The following is a 20,368-nucleotide window of genomic DNA, read 5'->3' as shown; positions in this document are numbered from 1 at the left end:
GAAACGGAGAATATGAACGTGGACACAAGCGCAGGATGGGATGTGGACTCGAGATCCAAACCGAGACGATCGATCAGATCAGGCACCCGAAGACAGAGAAAGGGAACTGATTCAACCCTACCCCCCAAACAGCCTCAGATCACCTAGAAACCCTAGGCACCAATAAACCCCCTCGAGTCGCCTAGGAAACCCTAGACGCCGAGACCCTATTGTTGATCATCTAATTGAGCTTCCTAAATATTATATTGGTGGCAAAGTTATGAACTACTTTTTATCAAAAGCATGTCATAACATATATTTCTGAGTTGAATAAAAAGAGTATCATACATACTCCCTCTATATTTAATAATAGATGATGCCGTTAACTTTTGAACACAAGAAGCAATAATGCAGACGACATGCATCCTAGATACAATGTGCATTTTAAGATCATTCCAACTGTACCTTCCTAAATATTATATTAGTGGCAAAGTTATAAACTACTTTTTGTCAAAAGCATGTCATAACACATATTTGTGAGTTGAATAAAAAGAGTATCATACATACTCCCTCTATATTTAATAATAGATGATGCCGTTAACTTTTGAACATAAAAAGTTTGACCATTCGTCTTATTCAAACACTTTATGCAAATGTATAAGATATAAATCATACTTAAAGTATTTTGAGTGATACAACATCTCACAACAAAATAAATTATAACTATGCAAATTTTTAAAATAAGATGAATGATTAAATGTGTGATGAAAAGTGAATCGAACGTAAAAACAAAGTTAAGAATATAATTGCTTTTTTTAACTAAGAGTAAAAACTAATAATGCTTATGTTCCGAACTACGGTATGGTCAACCAAAATAGCCATCTCCTATTGTAACGAACGGGAGTAGAGTAGTATAGAAAGGTGGAGTACTCGATTATCTCCTCCCCAGGCCCCAACCTCAACACCCCCAACCCCCCCGAAAGAAAATCTCCCGTATCGTCTCCTCCGCTCCTTGCGCCATCTCGCGGCAGATCAGGGGAGGAGGCGCCGATCTCCATCTGGCGAGCAGAGCGGGGAGGGGGCGCCGTCGTCCTGCTGCATCCTGGTCAGCATCCACATCCTCTTTCCGATTCATCTCTCTCTCCCACCTACTTTTGCGTCGAATTTGCTTGCGTTAACCTTAGCTTCTCTTCTAGATCTGGGAAGAAGCTCTTCTCTTAATCTCAGAACCTTAACCTTAATACACGTAACAGTTTGTTTGTTCCCCCAAACCCCCCATGTCCCAAGTTGGATCCGCACCTGTAAGGTTCTTGTCCCATTCGTGCCTTGAGGCGTGGCCTCGACGCGGGGGCGGGTCAAGTTAGCTTTGTGGTGCTTGTGTTGTCTGGTTCTTGTAGATGTGGATGAAGCTGTTCTTGACTCACGCGTCGTTCTTGCACAGTACCTTCCTCTCTAGACTTAGTTCTTGTACCTCTTCTTGTTATATTAGCAAAACTTTGAACAGTATTTAGGTCTCCCTGTGGTAATGCGTCCCATTGGATTTGCTATAGATCCTCGATGACACAGGTAGCTGGTGATAATGATGATGTGATGAGGCCATAGTTATACCAATGTCTGGATGCTGTTGCTCTTAGAAGCATGACAGACTACTTTGCTTTTTTGTTTTAGTTATCAAATCAGCTGTTGCACACGTTAGTAAATAGTGTAGAAACCGAAGTGTGCACCCATATTCTCTGTAACCAGGAGTTATTGCAATTAGGCGCAAATTGATATTTTAATCGTCATTTGTCTGAATGATTGCCAGCCAAACTGCCTGTTTTATATCTGTATATAATGATTTTGCAGATGTTACTCGCGCTTCAAAACTCTGAGGTTTGTTAAATCTGTTGGCTAATCATGGAAGAACAGCAAGTAAAGCCCTCTGATTCACATCCACCACCTGCTACTCCGGTGGACAGCCAGGATTCAACTGCACCTCCTGTCAGAACTCCTGACCCTGTTTCTCAGGCTACTTCAAATGATTCTGCCACCCAGTTTGCCAGTACAGTCCATGTAGCCCCTTCACCTGCACCTGTTCCAAATGCTGTTCCAATACAAGATGCTGCAGGACGCGAGGCACAATCCTCCATATTTTCAACATCTGGCTTATCCTCCTGGGCAAAAAACCTGAAAATACCACAGCCTTCTTCAGGTCAAGAATCACCAACGGGGAAGAACACATTTTCTCGCCTCACGAGTGGCCTTGGGTTGCGCTTGTCTCCAAAAGGTCCTCAGCAAGATGAGAGTGCTGAAGGCAGCACAACCCCAACAACAGCACAATCTGGCGTTTTTGGCTCTTTTACTAAAGGCATCGTGGATTCCTCTAAGAATGCTGTTAAGGCAGTGCAAGTCAAGGCTCGCCACATGGTCTCACAGAATAAAAGACGATATCAGGTGCATTTTATATGCTTGTTATCTTAAGCTTGATTGAACTTTTATTTCTTCATAGTTTAGTCTCTAGCCGATTATTGTAGAATATTCATGATTAGTGCATTCATGTGTTGCGTTGTGTGGTTGATAACAAATTTTCCAGCATTCATCATGAAGATTGTTCAATTTATATTTACTAGAAAAAATGCCCGTGCATTGTAACTGGTCAAGTCTATTTTAATCTTATTATTGTTATATGGTTTAGTTAAGATGAAATTCACTGTGGGAGTTTGCTTGGATATATATATTTTTATAAAATCATGAGCTGCAGTTAGGAGTCCGATCGTCTCAAGTTAGCATGCGAATTTTTAAACAGATTTCTTATATGATTCTTTCTGTATTACCAAAAGTGAACGATCTTAAAAACCAACTCAACTACAGGTATGTATTTCCAAAAGCAAACAAACTTAAAAACCGGCTCATACACGGATGACGTACCGAAATACCGGCAAAAACATCTTCAATTTTTATGATAGTAGAGAAGAGATATAGATTAAAACCAAAACATAAAATTAAAACTGACTCAAACACGAATGACAAACCACAGAAACATCTTTAATTTTTATAGCCAACTCAAACACGGATGACAGACTGCGGAAACATCTTCAATTTTTATAATAGTAGAGATTCCTCCTTAGGATGCTACATTGATGGCTTATTAGATCTTCTCAGAACATTGTCTTGGAAAGCCTTTATACATGTTATATGTATTCTGTCAGCATATATCCGTGTTAGCAGTTGTTACCTCGTCCTCTGCAGTATGTACATATTCAACATTCATCTTCTCATCAAAATGTGGATGGCAGTTTTGTATTTCCATAAAACTTGGTGATCGATTGATCATGTATTATTCCCAGGGTGATAGTAAAACAATGGGCCTGTGTTGCTTTGGTACAATGTCAAAGACAATAAGCATTTAGACTGCTAGAGAAGATTCAAACTTCTGTACCACAGCAATGGTCTCCAATTTGATTCCATGTATTAGCTTCCTTGAAAATTGATTATTGTTTCCATCACCTTGAGAAATTACATGACAAACAGTGAACAAGATGGTCTTATTATTTGTATACTTTTTTTGTAGACCTAATACCAGGGATAACAGCTGTTTTGATTCTCTCATTGCTGTGACAGGAAGGCGGCTTTGATTTAGATATGACATATATTACAGAGAACATCATTGCTATGGGTTTCCCTGCTGGAGATTTGAGCTCAGGGCTTTTTGGATATTTTGAGGTCAGTATAATGACAAGACACAAATTACTTATGGCACCTTTTCGTTTCTCTGGAGACAAAAACAGGGTAATACTTCTATTGCAGGGCTTCTACCGCAACCACATGGAGGAAGTCATCAGGTTCTTTGAAATGCACCACAAGGTAGCTTTGACTCACTCTTGAGTTTGTTGATGTATATGCCACCTGACAACTCATCTCAGGCCGTTGTTATAACTTTTTTTCACAGATATCTGGTTCCTTTTGCTTGTTGATGCATCTTTATAGTCTTGGATACCTTGATCATGCTGCCTTGACTTATTAGTATGTTTAAATTGACTTTTCATGGAATGAATCAGCTTCAACATCACATATAAAGGGTATTATTTTCTGTGTTAAAACCATGACTTAGTATAACTATTGAAGAAGTCTAATATTTTCTATCATTGATGATTATGCTGGTTAACTTTGTCATCGTCTATATAGATGTATTTTTTCATAAGATTATGAGCATGGGGCAATAATTTTTTGGTACTAGTACATGTTCTGCATTGGCATGAGGGTTTTATATGTGATGCACATACCGCACACATGTTATTTACATTGTTGATATGTGATTTTTTCTGTTACATTTGAAGAAATATCATTGTAGTAAAATCACTTGATTGGTGCATTATTTAGAGGTGTTATATAATCTATTTGTGTTTTTCAACCCCTTATCATATTGTGTTACAGGGAAAGTATAAGGTGTACAACCTTTGCTCGGAAAGGCTATATGATGCATCTCTTTTTGAGGGAAAGGTATGGGAAGCTTATAATTTTGTCTAGGTCCTCTGTTCTGTCATTTCCATACCATGTGATACACGTATGAACCACCAAAAAAAAGAATACAACAAAGGGTACGCTTGGTTCTTTGCTAAGATGAGCTATAGCTTAGCTGAGCTATCTAGATTGTTTGCCATGTTTGACTTGGCTGCGTGTTCAGTTATTCACCTCGGCAGCAACCATTAGAGTTTGAAGAGGAGTGGGACACGATTAGGATGGAGTAATCGTTAATCTAGGTCACCTAGGCTAGGTGGCATCCAAAATCTTGTTTTATTTCTAAGTTCCAAGTGACTAGTCTAGCACTCAAGCTTATCAAGGCTAGAAAAAGACTTGCCGAAAATTTTAATGTCCGCAGTTCATCCGGTGGTATATTGAATATTCCTTCATTTGTATCAGTATTTTAAATGGTGTGTAATAATCGATTTAATTGCATATTGCACATAGTGGTCAAATTTAGTAGCCATGTTTCAGGTTGCATGCTTCCCTTTTGATGATCACAATTGCCCTCCGATACAACTTGTCATATCGTTCTGCCATAGTGCTTACTCTTGGTTGAAGGAAGATATAGAAAATGTAGTGGTTGTTCATTGCAAAGCTGGAAAGGCGAGGACAGGATTGATGATCTCCAGTCTGCTACTATACCTGAAGGTAAAATTGGTTTCACATTAAATTAAATGATAATTATGATACATTGCCCAAGAGAATCTTCATCAAATTTTCTTAATATTTGAAGCCTGTGTATTATACAATTGACAGTTCTTTCCAACTGCGGAAGAGTCCATTGAATACTACAATCAGAAAAGATGTGTAGATGGAAAAGGGCTTATTCTCCCAAGTCAGATTGTAAGTAACTCCAAAATTATTCAAATTTATTCATACAACTTAACAGTGGTTGTTCTGAATGTGTTCCAAAATTACAGAGATATGTGAAATATTTTGAGCGCATCTTAACTTACTTCAATGGTGAAAATCAGCCTCCACGCAGGTATTCATTCTAGTTCTACCATGGTTTCAGTATGAGGATATGCGCTACATGTATATCTTATTAATATGCAATTTTATTTTGCAGGTGCATGCTCAGGGGATTTCGCCTTCATAGATGCCCTTATTGGATTAGACCATCAATCACTGTGTCTAATCACAATGGTATGTTTTGCTATTTGCTTGAAATTGATTTTGTTGTTAAAAAAAATCATGGTACCATAGTTTAGTTAAATGACTGTTGCTATGGTTTGAAGTTTTTCTCATACACTGAGTAATAACTTTGTTGTTTAGGTGTTCTTTTCACAACTAAGAAGCACCCTAGAACAAAGGAGCTGATGGTATGCCTTCTGACCGTGTAACCTACCCATGTCTTTTTTTTTTTCAATAGCTTCTGCTCAGTTCTGCACGTTTTCCTTCATTTGGTTAAGTTTATGTAATACCTAATGATATCATCCAAATTTTGACAGAAGCTTTTAGGTATTAATGCTAAGTAAGGAATTATCTTTTAGAGTTGGCAGTATATCCTATTCGAGAAATAGCTTAGTTTCACTTGTCGCAGGGGTTACATTATTTATGCATCTCATGATGACAAATGAACATACTTTAGGAATCTAGTGAATGTATAACATGAAATGTGGTCTGTGGGTTTTGTGAATGTTACTGTTTGAGCATCCTATTTTGTTTTCTCTATACTTATTATTTTTGTTATTTCAATTTTTCCAGCTTTCTTTTATATATTATAGTAGTGTTCTTGCTGTTTCCTGTAAAACAAGGTTCCATAATCATATAAGACAGTCTAGCCCACTTGTTTCCTGCTACATGTGTGTTATATCCTGAATAAGCTTACATAGATCAAAGGAATAGGCAATGCATTAGCTTACACAAGGAAATTGGGGATCGAGTGAAGGGAGGAGACTGGAAACAGAGCCCAGATGGGGAGAACTAGCACTATCTCTGTTTCATTTCTACCCTCTTGTTACACAGTAGTTGGCTTTTGTACCCTCTCAACCTTACTAGAGTAAAGACCACTCCATTTACTTTCACCAGCCTGGCCCACATGACCGATTAACCCTTAGTTCTGCCACCTCACTTCATATTACCATAGCTGTAGCTATGGTATGATCTATCGAAGCTTTCTAACACTATGGATCTTTGACCATCAGTTGGCCTGTTTGTTTGCTGGTTGTGATTAATCTGTGAAGGCTATTACTTTGTGAGCTCCATTGGGAACTAACTTTACTATTTATTTTCAGCCAGAAGATTTCTGGTTTAGTGCACCAAAGAAAGGGATCATGGTTTTTGCGTTGCCTGGAGAGCCTGGATTAACAGAGGTAGCTGGTGACTTCAAGATTCAGTTTCATGATCGACAGGGGGATTTCTACTGGTGAGCTCCAGTTCTTTATGATAGTATTATTTCGTTGAACGAAGTATATGTTTTTTCTCGTGTTTAATGGTTTCATTTTCTTATTACTGGAACAATGTTTTCGTTGCATATATGTATGTTTAGATCTAACTTAGATTGGATAGTATCAAAATTTTATATTGAAACTAAATAAATAATTGGCTTAATTCTAAGTTCCATTTGTTAACCTGTTTCCTTCAGCTGGTTAAATACAACAATGATGGAGAACAGGGTGACTTTGAATCCAACTGATCTTGATGATTTTGACAAGGTAATTGTCGCTTCATTTTTGAAGCTATTTTATGAATATGCTTGTCAAAACCTCTATCAAGCTATTTCCACTAGGCACACTACAAAGCCCATCTATCTATAAAATAAGTTTGATTATAAAAAATGGACTAGGGATCCAATTGACCCCTTCAAACTTTGGTCATAAACCAAGTTATTGCCAAATCTTGATCAAATCTACCAAATTTTCATATGTTAACATTGCCAAGCATTTTAAGTTCAAATCAAACACCTGTGGCCTTGTTTTTCAAGCAATTGCAGGCAAGGCTAGTCAGAATAGTGCATACAAATAGATTTCAGTGTTGAACTGTTAGTCACATGAAAGCTGTTCTAACATCTACTGTAGAGATATGACAATTGCAACCTAAAGAGAGACTGAAAGCTGTAGGGAAGTCATGGGGCCCGAAAGGACCCTAAAATCCCTTTGGGCCAAATACATACATAAGTGCTCTTTCGCCAAAATTCTTTCTTGCAGTCTATATGATGTTTCACACATATAGAGCACATGAGGCCCTTATCAAGCCATGCGGCCTCAGCCTTGTTGAACAAATTGATATTCAATAAATATTAGTCTATTGTTGCCCATGGCAGATATGTTTCCTTGATGTACATCACAGTATGATGGTCAGTTGGTCACTATGTTTGTGTTGTCTGAGTACAATGGTGCAAATATTTAACATGAATGATGAAATGTTTTGAGTTAAACAAGGATGGCAACCAGAAAGTATGCATTGAGTGCTAATGCGAATTTAAAGTTTGAGTCTATATGTTATAGAGGAAGGGTCGTATAATTTTCTCTATAATGATATTAATCCTTAGGTAGATTGTTTTTCCTGTTTGTTCGTCGATTGTAGGTTGCTATGGGATTGTGCAGTAGATCTTTCACAATTTTGACCATTAATATGTTAGGATGTTGATTGACTATATGGGATTGTGCAGTAGATATTTCAGAATTTTGATCATTAATATGGTAGGATGTTGATTGACTATATAACTATTCTGACAGATTGAACATATCATTTGTCAAGGTTCTCTTTTTGATATAACATAGATATTTGAATATGGAACTCTTTAAATCCACACGGTAATATTTGTAGTTTCGTAGCACCATGATGCATGATTGTACATCACTTTTCTGAGATGAGATCAGAATATCAGATACGTGTTCCCTGAATCCGTTCTTTATGATCGGGAGTGGCCTTATTTGGAATATGCTTCTGCTTCTACCCTTTCATTATTTGAACCATGTGTTGTCGTGCTAACAATTTTCGCTTCTAGTTGAGCTATGTCATATTAAAGTCATTTTTTTCTGTCTTTCTGAATTGCAACAATTTATTAGCAGTTGTTGAAGGGGAAAAAGAAATTCTACCAACAATGAGTTATTGTTACTGAGTTTTCGCTTTCATTCATAGTTCTTTTTTATTTATACATACTAACACTAACTGTATGTCATCCAGAGGAAATTACCATCACCTGGATTCCAGGTTGAGGTTGTCCTGGTAGACTATGATGGTTCACAACCACCAAAACCAAAACCAGATGCCGCATCTACTGATCAGAAGTCTGAAGCTGATTCCTCGACTGGAACTGTTGCAAAAGGAAATAATGCTTCATCTGCAGAAGTGTCCAACAAGGAATCTGCAAGGAATGATAAGGATGACGTCTTCTCTGACAGTGAAGCAGAAGATGGATCATCCAAGGGCAGAAGGGAGAAGGTCTCTAGGAACGTTGAGGGTACTACTAATGCTGCAAAAGAAACAAGCTCTGTGCAAAAGGAGGCGTCTGCTGCTGCTTCCAGAATTGAAAAAGTATCAATAACCAGCGAACAAGGAAGTGCAAGGACACCTGATGCTGCACCTCTCAAAAGTGGAGTTAGCAGCAAGAGCAGCTCCACCACAGCACCACCACCACCCCCAGCGGCTGCTGACTCCAGCATGAGCGAGTTCAAGGCAATTGCTGCAGACGCTTCGGTCTTCTCGTTCGGAGATGAAGACGACTATGAAAGCGAATAATTCACACCCTTTTGTGGGCGCCTGGTTCGCCATTGTATAGTTTGGTGCTTTCCAGATCATGATAGGATACCACCTGGAAGCAACAGGTAGAAAAGATGAAAAGAATTGCTTTGTTCTACCGTTTTATGTTTCATTGTAGCCCTTTTTCAAGCTGTAATGTTGTACAATGGTGAACTTTGTAACTCCAAAAATGTCAGAACTTTGTTGATACTTCGCTTATTTGTTTACAGAGATTCTATACATGGATTCTTACGAAACTGATTGATTATTGCGAAAGGGTACTTGGGCTGTGTTTAGATTCTAACTTTTTTCTTCAAACTTACAACTTTTCCGTCACATCAAATGTTTGGACACATATATGGAGCATCAAATATGGACAAAAAGAAAAACTAAATGCACAGTCTGACTGTAAATCGCGAGATGAATCTTTTGAGCCTAATTATGTCATGATTAGTCATAAGTGCTACAATAACACATGTGCTAATGACGAATTAATTAGACTTAAAAAAATTTGTAGTTTACAGTCGGAATCTGTAATTTGTTTTGTTATTGGTCTATGTTTAATATTTTAATATTTTAAATATGTGCTCGTATACGTAAAAAAAATTTGGCTAAATTTTTACAGCAGCATCTAAACACGGCCATGGTACAAGTAAGGCACTGTTTTTTTAGATGGTTTTAGATGGTTTTAGATGGTAGAACTCAGGATACACGAACATGTGTGCGTCTGGAAAAAAAAAACCCCTGGCGAGACACGCGAATTGCGATCCTAGGGAATTTAAACTTATTTCTATGACTATTGTATATTTTTTTTCTTAATCCTGTATATAACACTAAGATGACCTATATTTGAAATGAGGGCTATAGTAATAGTCTAAGAATAATAGCTGTCTCTACGACCCACCGGTGGATCCATCACTTGTCAATGATCCATGAGAGTGCAACTGGAAAAATGAAATTCTAATTTTGAATGATCCATGAGAGTGCAACTAGAAAAATGAAATTCTAATTTTGAGTAGATTGTATTGATGATATACAAACTTGTTAGGTGAATGCTTTTTAGTACATGAATTTAAAATGTTTGCTTTGGTATATGAAGTTGTCTAATGCATGCAAAACAAGACCAAAAGGACATGTCATAGCTAATTTTACCAAATTAAATACTGATTAGGATGCGACGTAAAGACACGATGTGGGCATGAGACATGCTATCTTTGCATTGTAAACTTGATTTGTGATTGATTATTCTTTGTTTTCCCCTTTGATTCATTTCTCGGATTTTTATGTCTTCTCCGTGTAATCTTTAGGCCTTATTAAACATCTTCACTTAACAAATATATACATGTATGTAGCATTCTTTTGACAATTTTCATTTACTTAACAAAAAATTTCTCCACACCTATTCTTCTAACAATTTTCCCAGTTCCAATTGCGATTTAGTGAATTTTTTTTATTTTCTCCGCACATATTCTTCTAGCACACTTCCCCGTTTATCCCACCTCAATATTTAGGAAATGTGGGCAACCGAAGCCCCCAAAATTTCGATCTCCATTTTGTAGTGGGATATCATCGCATTGTTTTTCATTTTGGAGAAGCAGCACTTGCAAGAACCAGAGCACCCAAGAAACCAAGAAGCAGAGCCGCCGTCGCCCTCATCCGCGTCTCTTGATCGACGAGGACGATGCGTCCGCTCGGGAGGACTAGTAAGGGGAGGCAGCACATCGACAACAAGGAAAGGCGGCAGGTCACCTTCACCAAGCGGCGGGGCGGGCTGTTCAAGAAGGCGTCGGAGCTCGCCCTGCTCGCCGGCGCGAGCATCGCCGTCGTCGTCTTCTCCGAGACCAACCTTGCCTACGCCTTCGGCGACCCATCCGTCGACGCCGTCCTCCTCTCCTACGGCCCCGTCCCCGGGGAGGATGCTGAGCCCGCACCCGTCCACAGCGGCGGGTTAGGCAAGGACGTCGACCTCGAGATGCTGAGGCAGGCAGTGGGGGAGACCAGGGCGGAGGTCGCGGCGGAGAAGGCGCGGATGCGCGGCATCACGGCGAAGATCTTGCAGGCGAAGGCCGAGGGGCGGTTCTGGTGGGACGTCGACGTGGGCGAGGTCGGGGAGGCCGAGTTGCCAGAGTTCGCCAGGGCGCTCAAGGAGCTCAGGGCCAAGCTCGACGGCCATGCCAACGGTCCGCCACCGCGCCAGCAGCAGTAGAGACGACGACGACGGCGGCGGCGGCAGTAGGAGACAACGGCTCGCACGGTTCTTCCAATTGCATCTCTAATCAGGTTTAGCGCTTGCGTAATCATATAATTCGTGGTATTAATTTGGTGAAATGCTCCGATTTGTTTTCTCGTTTGCATCCTGTCAATTTGCAGGCGTAACAATTGTGCTTCTTCTCTGCAATTTGTTCTCGTCTCGCTTTCTTTCATCATGTAAATTCAGTGCAAGATGAGTGGAAGTAACATGAATACATGATCTTGGGAGTATTTCAGAAATTTTGTCGATTCTTGTAATGTGTCTTGAAAGGAATTACTTGGGAGATGTTTTTCTTTGAACGAATGCACCAGATAATGCGTTGTTTCATTGAATAGGGTAGGAAAAATTTAAAGGCTAGACAGCACCTACACACTACACAGATGATGTTGTTTTATTTCCATTCAATTTGGTACTCCTATGTAACTGTGGATCCGGAGAACGAATGCCTAGATGGTGGGATGGTTTTTGTGTGTTTGCAAACCTGCAAGCACTTTGAGTTGCCCAAATTCCTGCTCTGGTATGCATATGCAGTACATTTTGATTTGCACTTGCAATTCCTACCTGAACTTGAGGAGCAAGATTATGTGTTAATAAATCTTTGTGCAAGCATTCACTTATATTGCCAAAATTGGTACAAAATTGTACTTCTTTAAATAAGGACTACCAATTTTGTAGAACTACACTTTTCCCCCAATGGTTTGAGAGACCTTGCAAGTAGGGTCCGCCTCCAGCCAACCTCCATCGCCGATTCGCTGTGAGCTATGAGCTCGGTGATGGAAGAGGACAGCCATGAGTAGATTGCAGATTCAAGTCAATGGATTTAAGTCATGGTAGATTGACAGTATCGATTTGCTTTTTTTTTTTCTAAATCGTGCTTGATTTGCTTTTTTTTTTCTAAATCGTGCTCGATTTGCTAGTGACACCAATTTGTAGTGTGTCATTTGCGGCCTAATTGCTTGATTCATCGATCTTACTGATTGTTTAATTTGTTTTTTTGTTGTTCAAACTTTTGTTATGGTTAGTTAGGTCTATAATCGAGACCGAACCGAACTAACCGAAGACCGAATTGCTCGGTCTTAAGTTTTGTTGGAGACCGAGATCAGTTTTGAGATTCTAAAGACCGAATTTTCAAAAAGACCAAGAAACCGAACTGAATTTCTCGGTCTAACCAAATGCCCACCCGTACTACTACACTTAACCCGCCCACTCAAGCAGCTACGCTTAACTCACGTTACGTAGGAAAGGAAATTCAGAAATTGCTGCTGATATCCACCGTGGGGGAAAACAAAAATTCCCCGCTAAGCGCCCACCACCTGTTCGACGGAAACCCCAGCCGCGAGCCCGCGATGACGGCACGCGGGGCGCTCCGCCGCCTCATCCCTAGCCACCTCCAACCCGTCAGCCGCCGCGCCCCGCCGCCGCCGCCATCGGCGGCCGACGAGGGGCCCTTCCCGGACCCCTACGCTCTCCTTGTCCACGACCCCATCGATCTCCTTTCCTCTCTGTGGCGCCGCGCCTTCGCTCACCCGCTCCCGGCGCCCTTCCCCAACCTCTCCGGGTACGCCTCCCGCCTCGATCTCTGGTTCCTCTCTTACCAGCGAGCCTGCGCCCACGCCACGGGCTCCTTCCCGCCACGCCACGCCGTCCAGCTCCCCACCCTCCACTCCCTCCTCCGCCTCCGCGCCGCCGCCCTCCGCCGCCACCCCGCCTTCCCCTGGGGCGCCTCCACGCACCTCCTCATCCGCTCCCCGGCCGACCCCCCTTCCACCGTCCCCATCTCCCGCCGCAAGCTCGAAGCCCGCCTCGCCAACGCGCCGCCCCCGTTCCAGGACCGCGTCGTCCAGGAGCTCCTCCTCCTGCTCCTCGAGCCCGTCTTCGAGCCCCGTTTCTCTCCGAAGTCCCACGCCTTCCGCCCCGGCCGCGGGCCCCACACCGCCATCCGCTCCGTCCGCTCCCACTTCGCCGCCTACCTCTGGTTCATCTCCGCGGACCTCACCGGGGTGGTCGACGCACTCTCGCCGGATACCATACTCTCCTGCGTCCAGAAGGCCGTCTCTGACCGCAAGGTCTTATCTTTGCTGAAGTCGGCGCTCAATGCCCCTGTCCGGCCTGGGTCTGTGCCACCACGGGAGAAGGAGCTTGATGGCCTAGCTAAGAAGAGGCTGAAGAGGAAGGTTCTCAGGAAAAGCAGGAAGAAGAAGGTGCTCAATGAGAACGAGCCCAAGCCTGATCCGTATTGGTTGAGGTTATTCTTCGGGTTTGCCCCAGAACAGGCGTGCCATGCACCGAATTATGGGCATTGTGGGATACTTAGCCCTTTGCTTGCCAATGTGTGCCTTAACGAACTGGATTGGTGGCTCGAGGAGAGAATTCATGAGTACTTCCGCCCGTCAAGCCATGATTCGATTTGGAAGGAGGCGGGTGATGAAGGATGCCATAATCCTGCCTGGCCTGAGTTTGTCCCATCAAGTGGGAAGGAGAAGACAAGGAAGATGGATTACCTTAGATTTGGCTCCCATGTTCTTATTGGGATCAGGGGACCAAGGGAGGACGCAGTTGAGATAAGGAGACAACTGATGGAGTTCTGCGAGAGCACGTTTGGTTTGAGGCCTGAGAATTCGATGGTAGAGATTGAGCACATCACAAGAGGGATTGAGTTCTTGGATCATGTGATCACCCGCCGGGTCATCTACCCAACCTTAAGATATACCGCTAGTGGAGGGAACATTGTGAGTGAGAAAGGTATTGGGACATTATTATCAGTAACAGCAAGCCTTCAGAGGTGCATAAGGCATTTCAGGAAGCTTGAACTTGTAAAGGGGGATCGGGATCCTGAGCCATTGCCGTGTTCACCAATGCTGTACTCTGGGCAGGCGCACACTAACTCTCAGATGAACAAATTTCTTGAGACCATGGCTGATTGGTACAGATATGCAGACAACCGGAAGAAGATTGTAGGGTTCTGTGCATATGTCATTAGGAGTTCCTTGGCAAAGCTTTATGCGGCAAGGTATAGACTCAAGTCTCGAGCTAAAGTTTACAAGATTGCCTCACGTGACCTTAGCCGCCCATTGAGAGAGAGCACAAGGAATGATGCACCAGAATACTCTGATCTCTTGAGAATGGGACTAGTTGATATTATTGAGGGTGTACAATTTGCACGCATGTCATCAATTCCATCGTGTGACTACACACCTTTCCCTAGAAACTGGGTGCCTCACCACGAGCTTGTATTGCGTGAGTATATTAAACTGCAAGATCCAAAATTCTTCTGTGAACTTCATAAGACAATCAAAAGGAAGGAGATAAATTCACCGCAGGATGATGTATCAAGGATGGTGTGGTATTATAAAGTTTATGGTGTTTATGATGCTAAAAGGTCCCTACAAAAACTAAATGATTGGAAGAATACTGATGAAGCTGCCAATAAGGAGAATCAGATTCTGTTGGGCAGTGTATCAATGGTACATTAGGCTTATGTTTTGTGAAGAAAGTTTTATTGGATAAACCGTCTTAGACAGCCTTTTTTTCAATAGAGAATACTCATGGATGGTATATCAACAACACATAGCTAAAGATATCTATCGTCTAGGAGATATTCTATTGTGCAAGGGTATACTTTTAATTGTATACAATGAATAATGACCATATCTCACTGTAAATTCATCTTTTTCAATTTTGTTTTACTCTTAGAAGCATGACACACTAATTTGCTTTTTTTTTTTGTTTTAGTTGTCAAATCAGGTGTTGCACGTTAGTAAATAGCGTAGAAACTGAAGTGTGCACTCATATTCTCTGTAACCAGTAGTTATTGCAATTAGGCACAAATTAATCTTTTTAATCATCATTTGTCTGAATGATTGCTGGTCAAACTGCATGTTTTATATCTGTATATAATGATTTTGCAAATTTTACTAGTGCTTCAAAACTCTGAGGTTTATTAAATCTGTTAGCCGATCATGGTAGAACAGCAAGTAAAGCCCTCTGATTCACAGCCACCACCTGCTACTCCGGTGGACAGCCAGGATTCAACCGCACCTCCTGTCAGAACTCCTGACCCTGTTTCTCAGGCTACTTCAAATGATTCTGCCACCCAGTTTGCCAGTACATTCCATGTAGCCCCTTCACCTGCACCTGTTCCAAATGCTGTTCCAATACAAGATGCTGCAGGGCGCGAGGCACAATCCTCCATATTTTCTACATCTGGCTTATCCTCCTGGGCAAAAAACCTGAAAATACCACAGCCTTCTTCAGGTCAAGAATCACCAACGGGGAAGAATACATTTTCTTGCCTCACGAGTGGCCTTGGGTTGCGCTTGTCTCCAAAAGCTCCTTAGCAAGATGAGAGTGCTGAAGGCAGCACAACCCCAACAACAGCACAATCTGGCGTTTTTGGCTCTTTTACTAAAGGCATCGTGGATTCCTCTAAGAATGCTGTTAAGGCAGTGCAAGTCAAGGCTCACCACATGGTCTCACAGAGTAAAAGATGATATCAGGTGCATTTTATATGGTTGTTATCTTAAGCTTGATTGAACTTTTATTTCTTCATAGTTCAGTCTCTAGCTGATTATTGCAGAATATTCATGATTAGCGCATTCATCTGTTGCGTTGTGTGGTTGATAACAAATTTTCCAGCATTCATCATGAAGATTGTTCAATTTATATTTATTTCTCCTTAGCATGCTGCACTGATGACTTATTAGATCTTCTCAGAACATTGTCTTGGAAAGCCTTTATACATGTTATATGTATTCTGTCTGCATATATCTGTGTTAGCAGTTGTTACCTCTTCCTCTGCAGTCTATACATATTCAACATTCATCTTCTCATCAAAATGTGGATGGCAGTTTTGTGTTTCCATACAACTTGGTGATTGATTGATCATGTATTATTCCTTAGGGTGATAGTAAAACAATGGGCGTGTATTGCTTTGGTACAATGTCAAAGACAATAAGCATTTAGATGCCCTTATTGGATTAGACCATCAATCATCCTGTGTAATCACAATGGTATGTTTTGCTATTTGCCTGTATGAGTAATAAAGTTATTACTCATGGTACAATAGTTTGGTTAAATGACTGTTCTGTGGTTTGAAGTTTTTCTCGTACACTGAGTAATAACTTTATTGTTTAGGCGTTCTTTTCACTACTAAGAAGCACCCTAGAACAAAGGAACTGATTGTATGCCTTCTGACTGTATAAACTATTCATGTCTTTTGTTCATTAGCTTCTTCTCTTTTCTGCACATTTTCTTTCATTTGGTTAACTTTATGTAATATCCAAAGTGTATCAATTGTCTATCAACAATGTTTGAGTAGACTATTCATACAGGTTTATGAATTGTCTACTTAAATGCCTGTTTTTGTACCTTTGGTAATATCGTCCAAATTTTGACAGAAGTTTATAGGTATTAATGCTAAGTACTGAATTATCTTTTAGAGTTGGCAGTATATCCTTCAAGAAATAGCTTAGTTTCACTTGTCACAGGTGTTATGTTATTTATGCATCTCATGACAAATGAACAAACTTTTTGAAACTAGTGAATATATATCATGAAATGTGCTCTGTGGGTTTTGTGAATGTTACTATTTCTGTATCCTGTTTTGTTTTCTCTATATTTATTATTTTTGTTATTTCAATTTTTCAAGCTTTCTTTCATATATTATGGATTTATGGTAGTGTTCTTGCTGTTTCCCGCAAAACAAGGTTCCATAATCATAAAAGACAGTCTAGCCCACTTGTGTCCTGCCACATGTGTGTTATATCCTGAATAAGCTTACATAGGTCAAAGGAATAGGCATGCATTGGCTTACACGAGGAAATTGGGGATCGAGAGGAGGGAGGAGACTGTAAACAGAGCCCATTCTCTGTTTCATTTCTATCCTCTTGTTACACAGTAGTTGGCTTTTGTACCCTCTCAACCTTACTAGAGTAAAGACCACTCCATTTACTTTCACCAGCCTGGCCCACATGACCGATTAACCCTTAGTTCTGCCACCTCACTTCATATTACCATAGCTGTAGCTATGGTATGATCTATCGAAGCTTTCTAACACTATGGATCTTTGACCATCAGTTGGCCTGTTTGTTTGCTGGTTGTGATTAATCTGTGAAGGCTATTACTTTGTGAGCTCCATTGGGAACTAACTTTACTATTTATTTTCAGCCAGAAGATTTCTGGTTTAGTGCACCAAAGAAAGGGATCATGGTTTTTGCGTTGCCTGGAGAGCCTGGATTAACAGAGGTAGCTGGTGACTTCAAGATTCAGTTTCATGATCGACAGGGGGATTTCTACTGGTGAGCTCCAGTTCTTTATGATAGTATTATTTCGTTGAACGAAGTATATGTTTTTTCTCGTGTTTAATGGTTTCATTTTCTTATTACTGGAACAATGTTTTCGTTGCATATATGTATGTTTAGATCTAACTTAGATTGGATAGTATCAAAATTTTATATTGAAACTAAATAAATAATTGGCTTAATTCTAAGTTCCATTTGTTAACCTGTTTCCTTCAGCTGGTTAAATACAACAATGATGGAGAACAGGGTGACTTTGAATCCAACTGATCTTGATGATTTTGACAAGGTAATTGTCGCTTCATTTTTGAAGCTATTTTATGAATATGCTTGTCAAAACCTCTATCAAGCTATTTCCACTAGGCACACTACAAAGCCCATCTATCTATAAAATAAGTTTGATTATAAAAAATGGACTAGGGATCCAATTGACCCCTTCAAACTTTGGTCATAAACCAAGTTATTGCCAAATCTTGATCAAATCTACCAAATTTTCATATGTTAACATTGCCAAGCATTTTAAGTTCAAATCAAACACCTGTGGCCTTGTTTTTCAAGCAATTGCAGGCAAGGCTAGTCAGAATAGTGCATACAAATAGATTTCAGTGTTGAACTGTTAGTCACATGAAAGCTGTTCTAACATCTACTGTAGAGATATGACAATTGCAACCTAAAGAGAGACTGAAAGCTGTAGGGAAGTCATGGGGCCCGAAAGGACCCTAAAATCCCTTTGGGCCAAATACATACATAAGTGCTCTTTCGCCAAAATTCTTTCTTGCAGTCTATATGATGTTTCACACATATAGAGCACATGAGGCCCTTATCAAGCCATGCGGCCTCAGCCTTGTTGAACAAATTGATATTCAATAAATATTAGTCTATTGTTGCCCATGGCAGATATGTTTCCTTGATGTACATCACAGTATGATGGTCAGTTGGTCACTATGTTTGTGTTGTCTGAGTACAATGGTGCAAATATTTAACATGAATGATGAAATGTTTTGAGTTAAACAAGGATGGCAACCAGAAAGTATGCATTGAGTGCTAATGCGAATTTAAAGTTTGAGTCTATATGTTATAGAGGAAGGGTCGTATAATTTTCTCTATAATGATATTAATCCTTAGGTAGATTGTTTTTCCTGTTTGTTCGTCGATTGTAGGTTGCTATGGGATTGTGCAGTAGATCTTTCACAATTTTGACCATTAATATGTTAGGATGTTGATTGACTATATGGGATTGTGCAGTAGATATTTCAGAATTTTGATCATTAATATGGTAGGATGTTGATTGACTATATAACTATTCTGACAGATTGAACATATCATTTGTCAAGGTTCTCTTTTTGATATAACATAGATATTTGAATATGGAACTCTTTAAATCCACACGGTAATATTTGTAGTTTCGTAGCACCATGATGCATGATTGTACATCACTTTTCTGAGATGAGATCAGAATATCAGATACGTGTTCCCTGAATCCGTTCTTTATGATCGGGAGTGGCCTTATTTGGAATATGCTTCTGCTTCTACCCTTTCATTATTTGAACCATGTGTTGTCGTGCTAACAATTTTCGCTTCTAGTTGAGCTATGTCATATTAAAGTCATTTTTTTCTGTCTTTCTGAATTGCAACAATTTATTAGCAGTTGTTGAAGGGGAAAAAGAAATTCTACCAACAATGAGTTATTGTTACTGAGTTTTCGCTTTCATTCATAGTTCTTTTTTATTTATACATACTAACACTAACTGTATGTCATCCAGAGGAAATTACCATCACCTGGATTCCAGGTTGAGGTTGTCCTGGTAGACTATGATGGTTCACAACCACCAAAACCAAAACCAGATGCCGCATCTACTGATCAGAAGTCTGAAGCTGATTCCTCGACTGGAACTGTTGCAAAAGGAAATAATGCTTCATCTGCAGAAGTGTCCAACAAGGAATCTGCAAGGAATGATAAGGATGACGTCTTCTCTGACAGTGAAGCAGAAGATGGATCATCCAAGGGCAGAAGGGAGAAGGTCTCTAGGAACGTTGAGGGTACTACTAATGCTGCAAAAGAAACAAGCTCTGTGCAAAAGGAGGCGTCTGCTGCTGCTTCCAGAATTGAAAAAGTATCAATAACCAGCGAACAAGGAAGTGCAAGGACACCTGATGCTGCACCTCTCAAAAGTGGAGTTAGCAGCAAGAGCAGCTCCACCACAGCACCACCACCACCCCCAGCGGCTGCTGACTCCAGCATGAGCGAGTTCAAGGCAATTGCTGCAGACGCTTCGGTCTTCTCGTTCGGAGATGAAGACGACTATGAAAGCGAATAATTCACACCCTTTTGTGGGCGCCTGGTTCGCCATTGTATAGTTTGGTGCTTTCCAGATCATGATAGGATACCACCTGGAAGCAACAGGTAGAAAAGATGAAAAGAATTGCTTTGTTCTACCGTTTTATGTTTCATTGTAGCCCTTTTTCAAGCTGTAATGTTGTACAATGGTGAACTTTGTAACTCCAAAAATGTCAGAACTTTGTTGATACTTCGCTTATTTGTTTACAGAGATTCTATACATGGATTCTTACGAAACTGATTGATTATTGCGAAAGGGTACTTGGGCTGTGTTTAGATTCTAACTTTTTTCTTCAAACTTACAACTTTTCCGTC

The 20,368-nt window shown here is 40.5% G+C and overlaps 3 protein-coding genes and 1 pseudogene across 6 annotated transcripts; all 4 read left to right on the top strand.

Annotated features, from left to right (window-relative positions):
- Nucleotides 1-912: 912 nt before the first annotated feature.
- On the top strand, nt 913-20,290 carry LOC127757450 (phosphatidylinositol 3,4,5-trisphosphate 3-phosphatase and protein-tyrosine-phosphatase PTEN2A-like). Of its 4 annotated transcripts, none has more exons than XM_052282953.1 (13): nt 913-1,084; nt 1,825-2,412; nt 3,580-3,681; nt 3,766-3,822; nt 4,393-4,458; nt 4,954-5,130; nt 5,239-5,325; nt 5,403-5,467; nt 5,552-5,628; nt 5,758-5,804; nt 17,585-17,715; nt 17,935-18,004; nt 19,479-20,290. In XM_052282953.1, the coding sequence occupies exons 2-13, from the start codon at nt 1,876-1,878 to the stop codon at nt 20,031-20,033; spliced, it is 1,971 nt and encodes a 656-aa protein (XP_052138913.1). In that variant the 5' UTR covers nt 913-1,084; nt 1,825-1,875; the 3' UTR covers nt 20,034-20,290. The 4 variants fall into 4 exon arrangements, with proteins under 4 accessions (XP_052138913.1, XP_052138914.1, XP_052138915.1 ...); XM_052282954.1 differs by lacking the exon at nt 17,585-17,715 and adding an exon at nt 6,720-6,850; XM_052282955.1 differs by lacking the exons at nt 17,585-17,715; nt 17,935-18,004 and adding exons at nt 6,720-6,850; nt 7,070-7,139.
- Nucleotides 10,468-11,955, top strand: LOC127757452 (agamous-like MADS-box protein AGL61). Its single transcript, XM_052282956.1, has one exon. It carries the CDS (start codon nt 10,850-10,852, stop codon nt 11,372-11,374), a length of 525 nt encoding a protein of 174 aa, XP_052138916.1. The 5' UTR covers nt 10,468-10,849; the 3' UTR covers nt 11,375-11,955.
- LOC127757449 (nuclear intron maturase 1, mitochondrial) lies at nt 12,674-15,105 on the top strand. The gene has a single exon (XM_052282951.1). The coding sequence runs from the start codon at nt 12,766-12,768 to the stop codon at nt 14,890-14,892; it is 2,127 nt and encodes a 708-aa protein (XP_052138911.1). The 5' UTR covers nt 12,674-12,765; the 3' UTR covers nt 14,893-15,105.
- Nucleotides 15,228-15,913, top strand: LOC127757451 (phosphatidylinositol 3,4,5-trisphosphate 3-phosphatase and protein-tyrosine-phosphatase PTEN2A-like; annotated as a pseudogene).
- Nucleotides 20,291-20,368: the final 78 nt, after the last annotated feature.

This window comes from Oryza glaberrima, chromosome 12, assembly GCF_000147395.1.
Source record: "Oryza glaberrima chromosome 12, OglaRS2, whole genome shotgun sequence".
NCBI lineage: Eukaryota > Viridiplantae > Streptophyta > Magnoliopsida > Poales > Poaceae > Oryza > Oryza glaberrima.
The sequence above is the reverse complement of the archived record's forward strand: the minus strand, read 5'-3'. Positions and strand labels throughout refer to the sequence as shown.

Excerpts from the sequence above, each read along its gene's own strand:
- LOC127757450 (XM_052282953.1), top strand. The coding sequence starts at position 1,876 with ATGGAAGAACAGCAAGTAAAGCCCTCTGATTCACATCCACCACCTGCT. Across the intron at positions 3,823-4,392 it reads TCTTTGAAATGCACCACAAG|GGAAAGTATAAGGTGTACAA; the intron begins GTAGCTTTGACT and ends ATTGTGTTACAG. Across the intron at positions 4,459-4,953 it reads CATCTCTTTTTGAGGGAAAG|GTTGCATGCTTCCCTTTTGA; the intron begins GTATGGGAAGCT and ends GCCATGTTTCAG.
- LOC127757452 (XM_052282956.1), top strand. The coding sequence starts at position 10,850 with ATGCGTCCGCTCGGGAGGACTAGTAAGGGGAGGCAGCACATCGACAAC.
- LOC127757449 (XM_052282951.1), top strand. The coding sequence starts at position 12,766 with ATGACGGCACGCGGGGCGCTCCGCCGCCTCATCCCTAGCCACCTCCAA.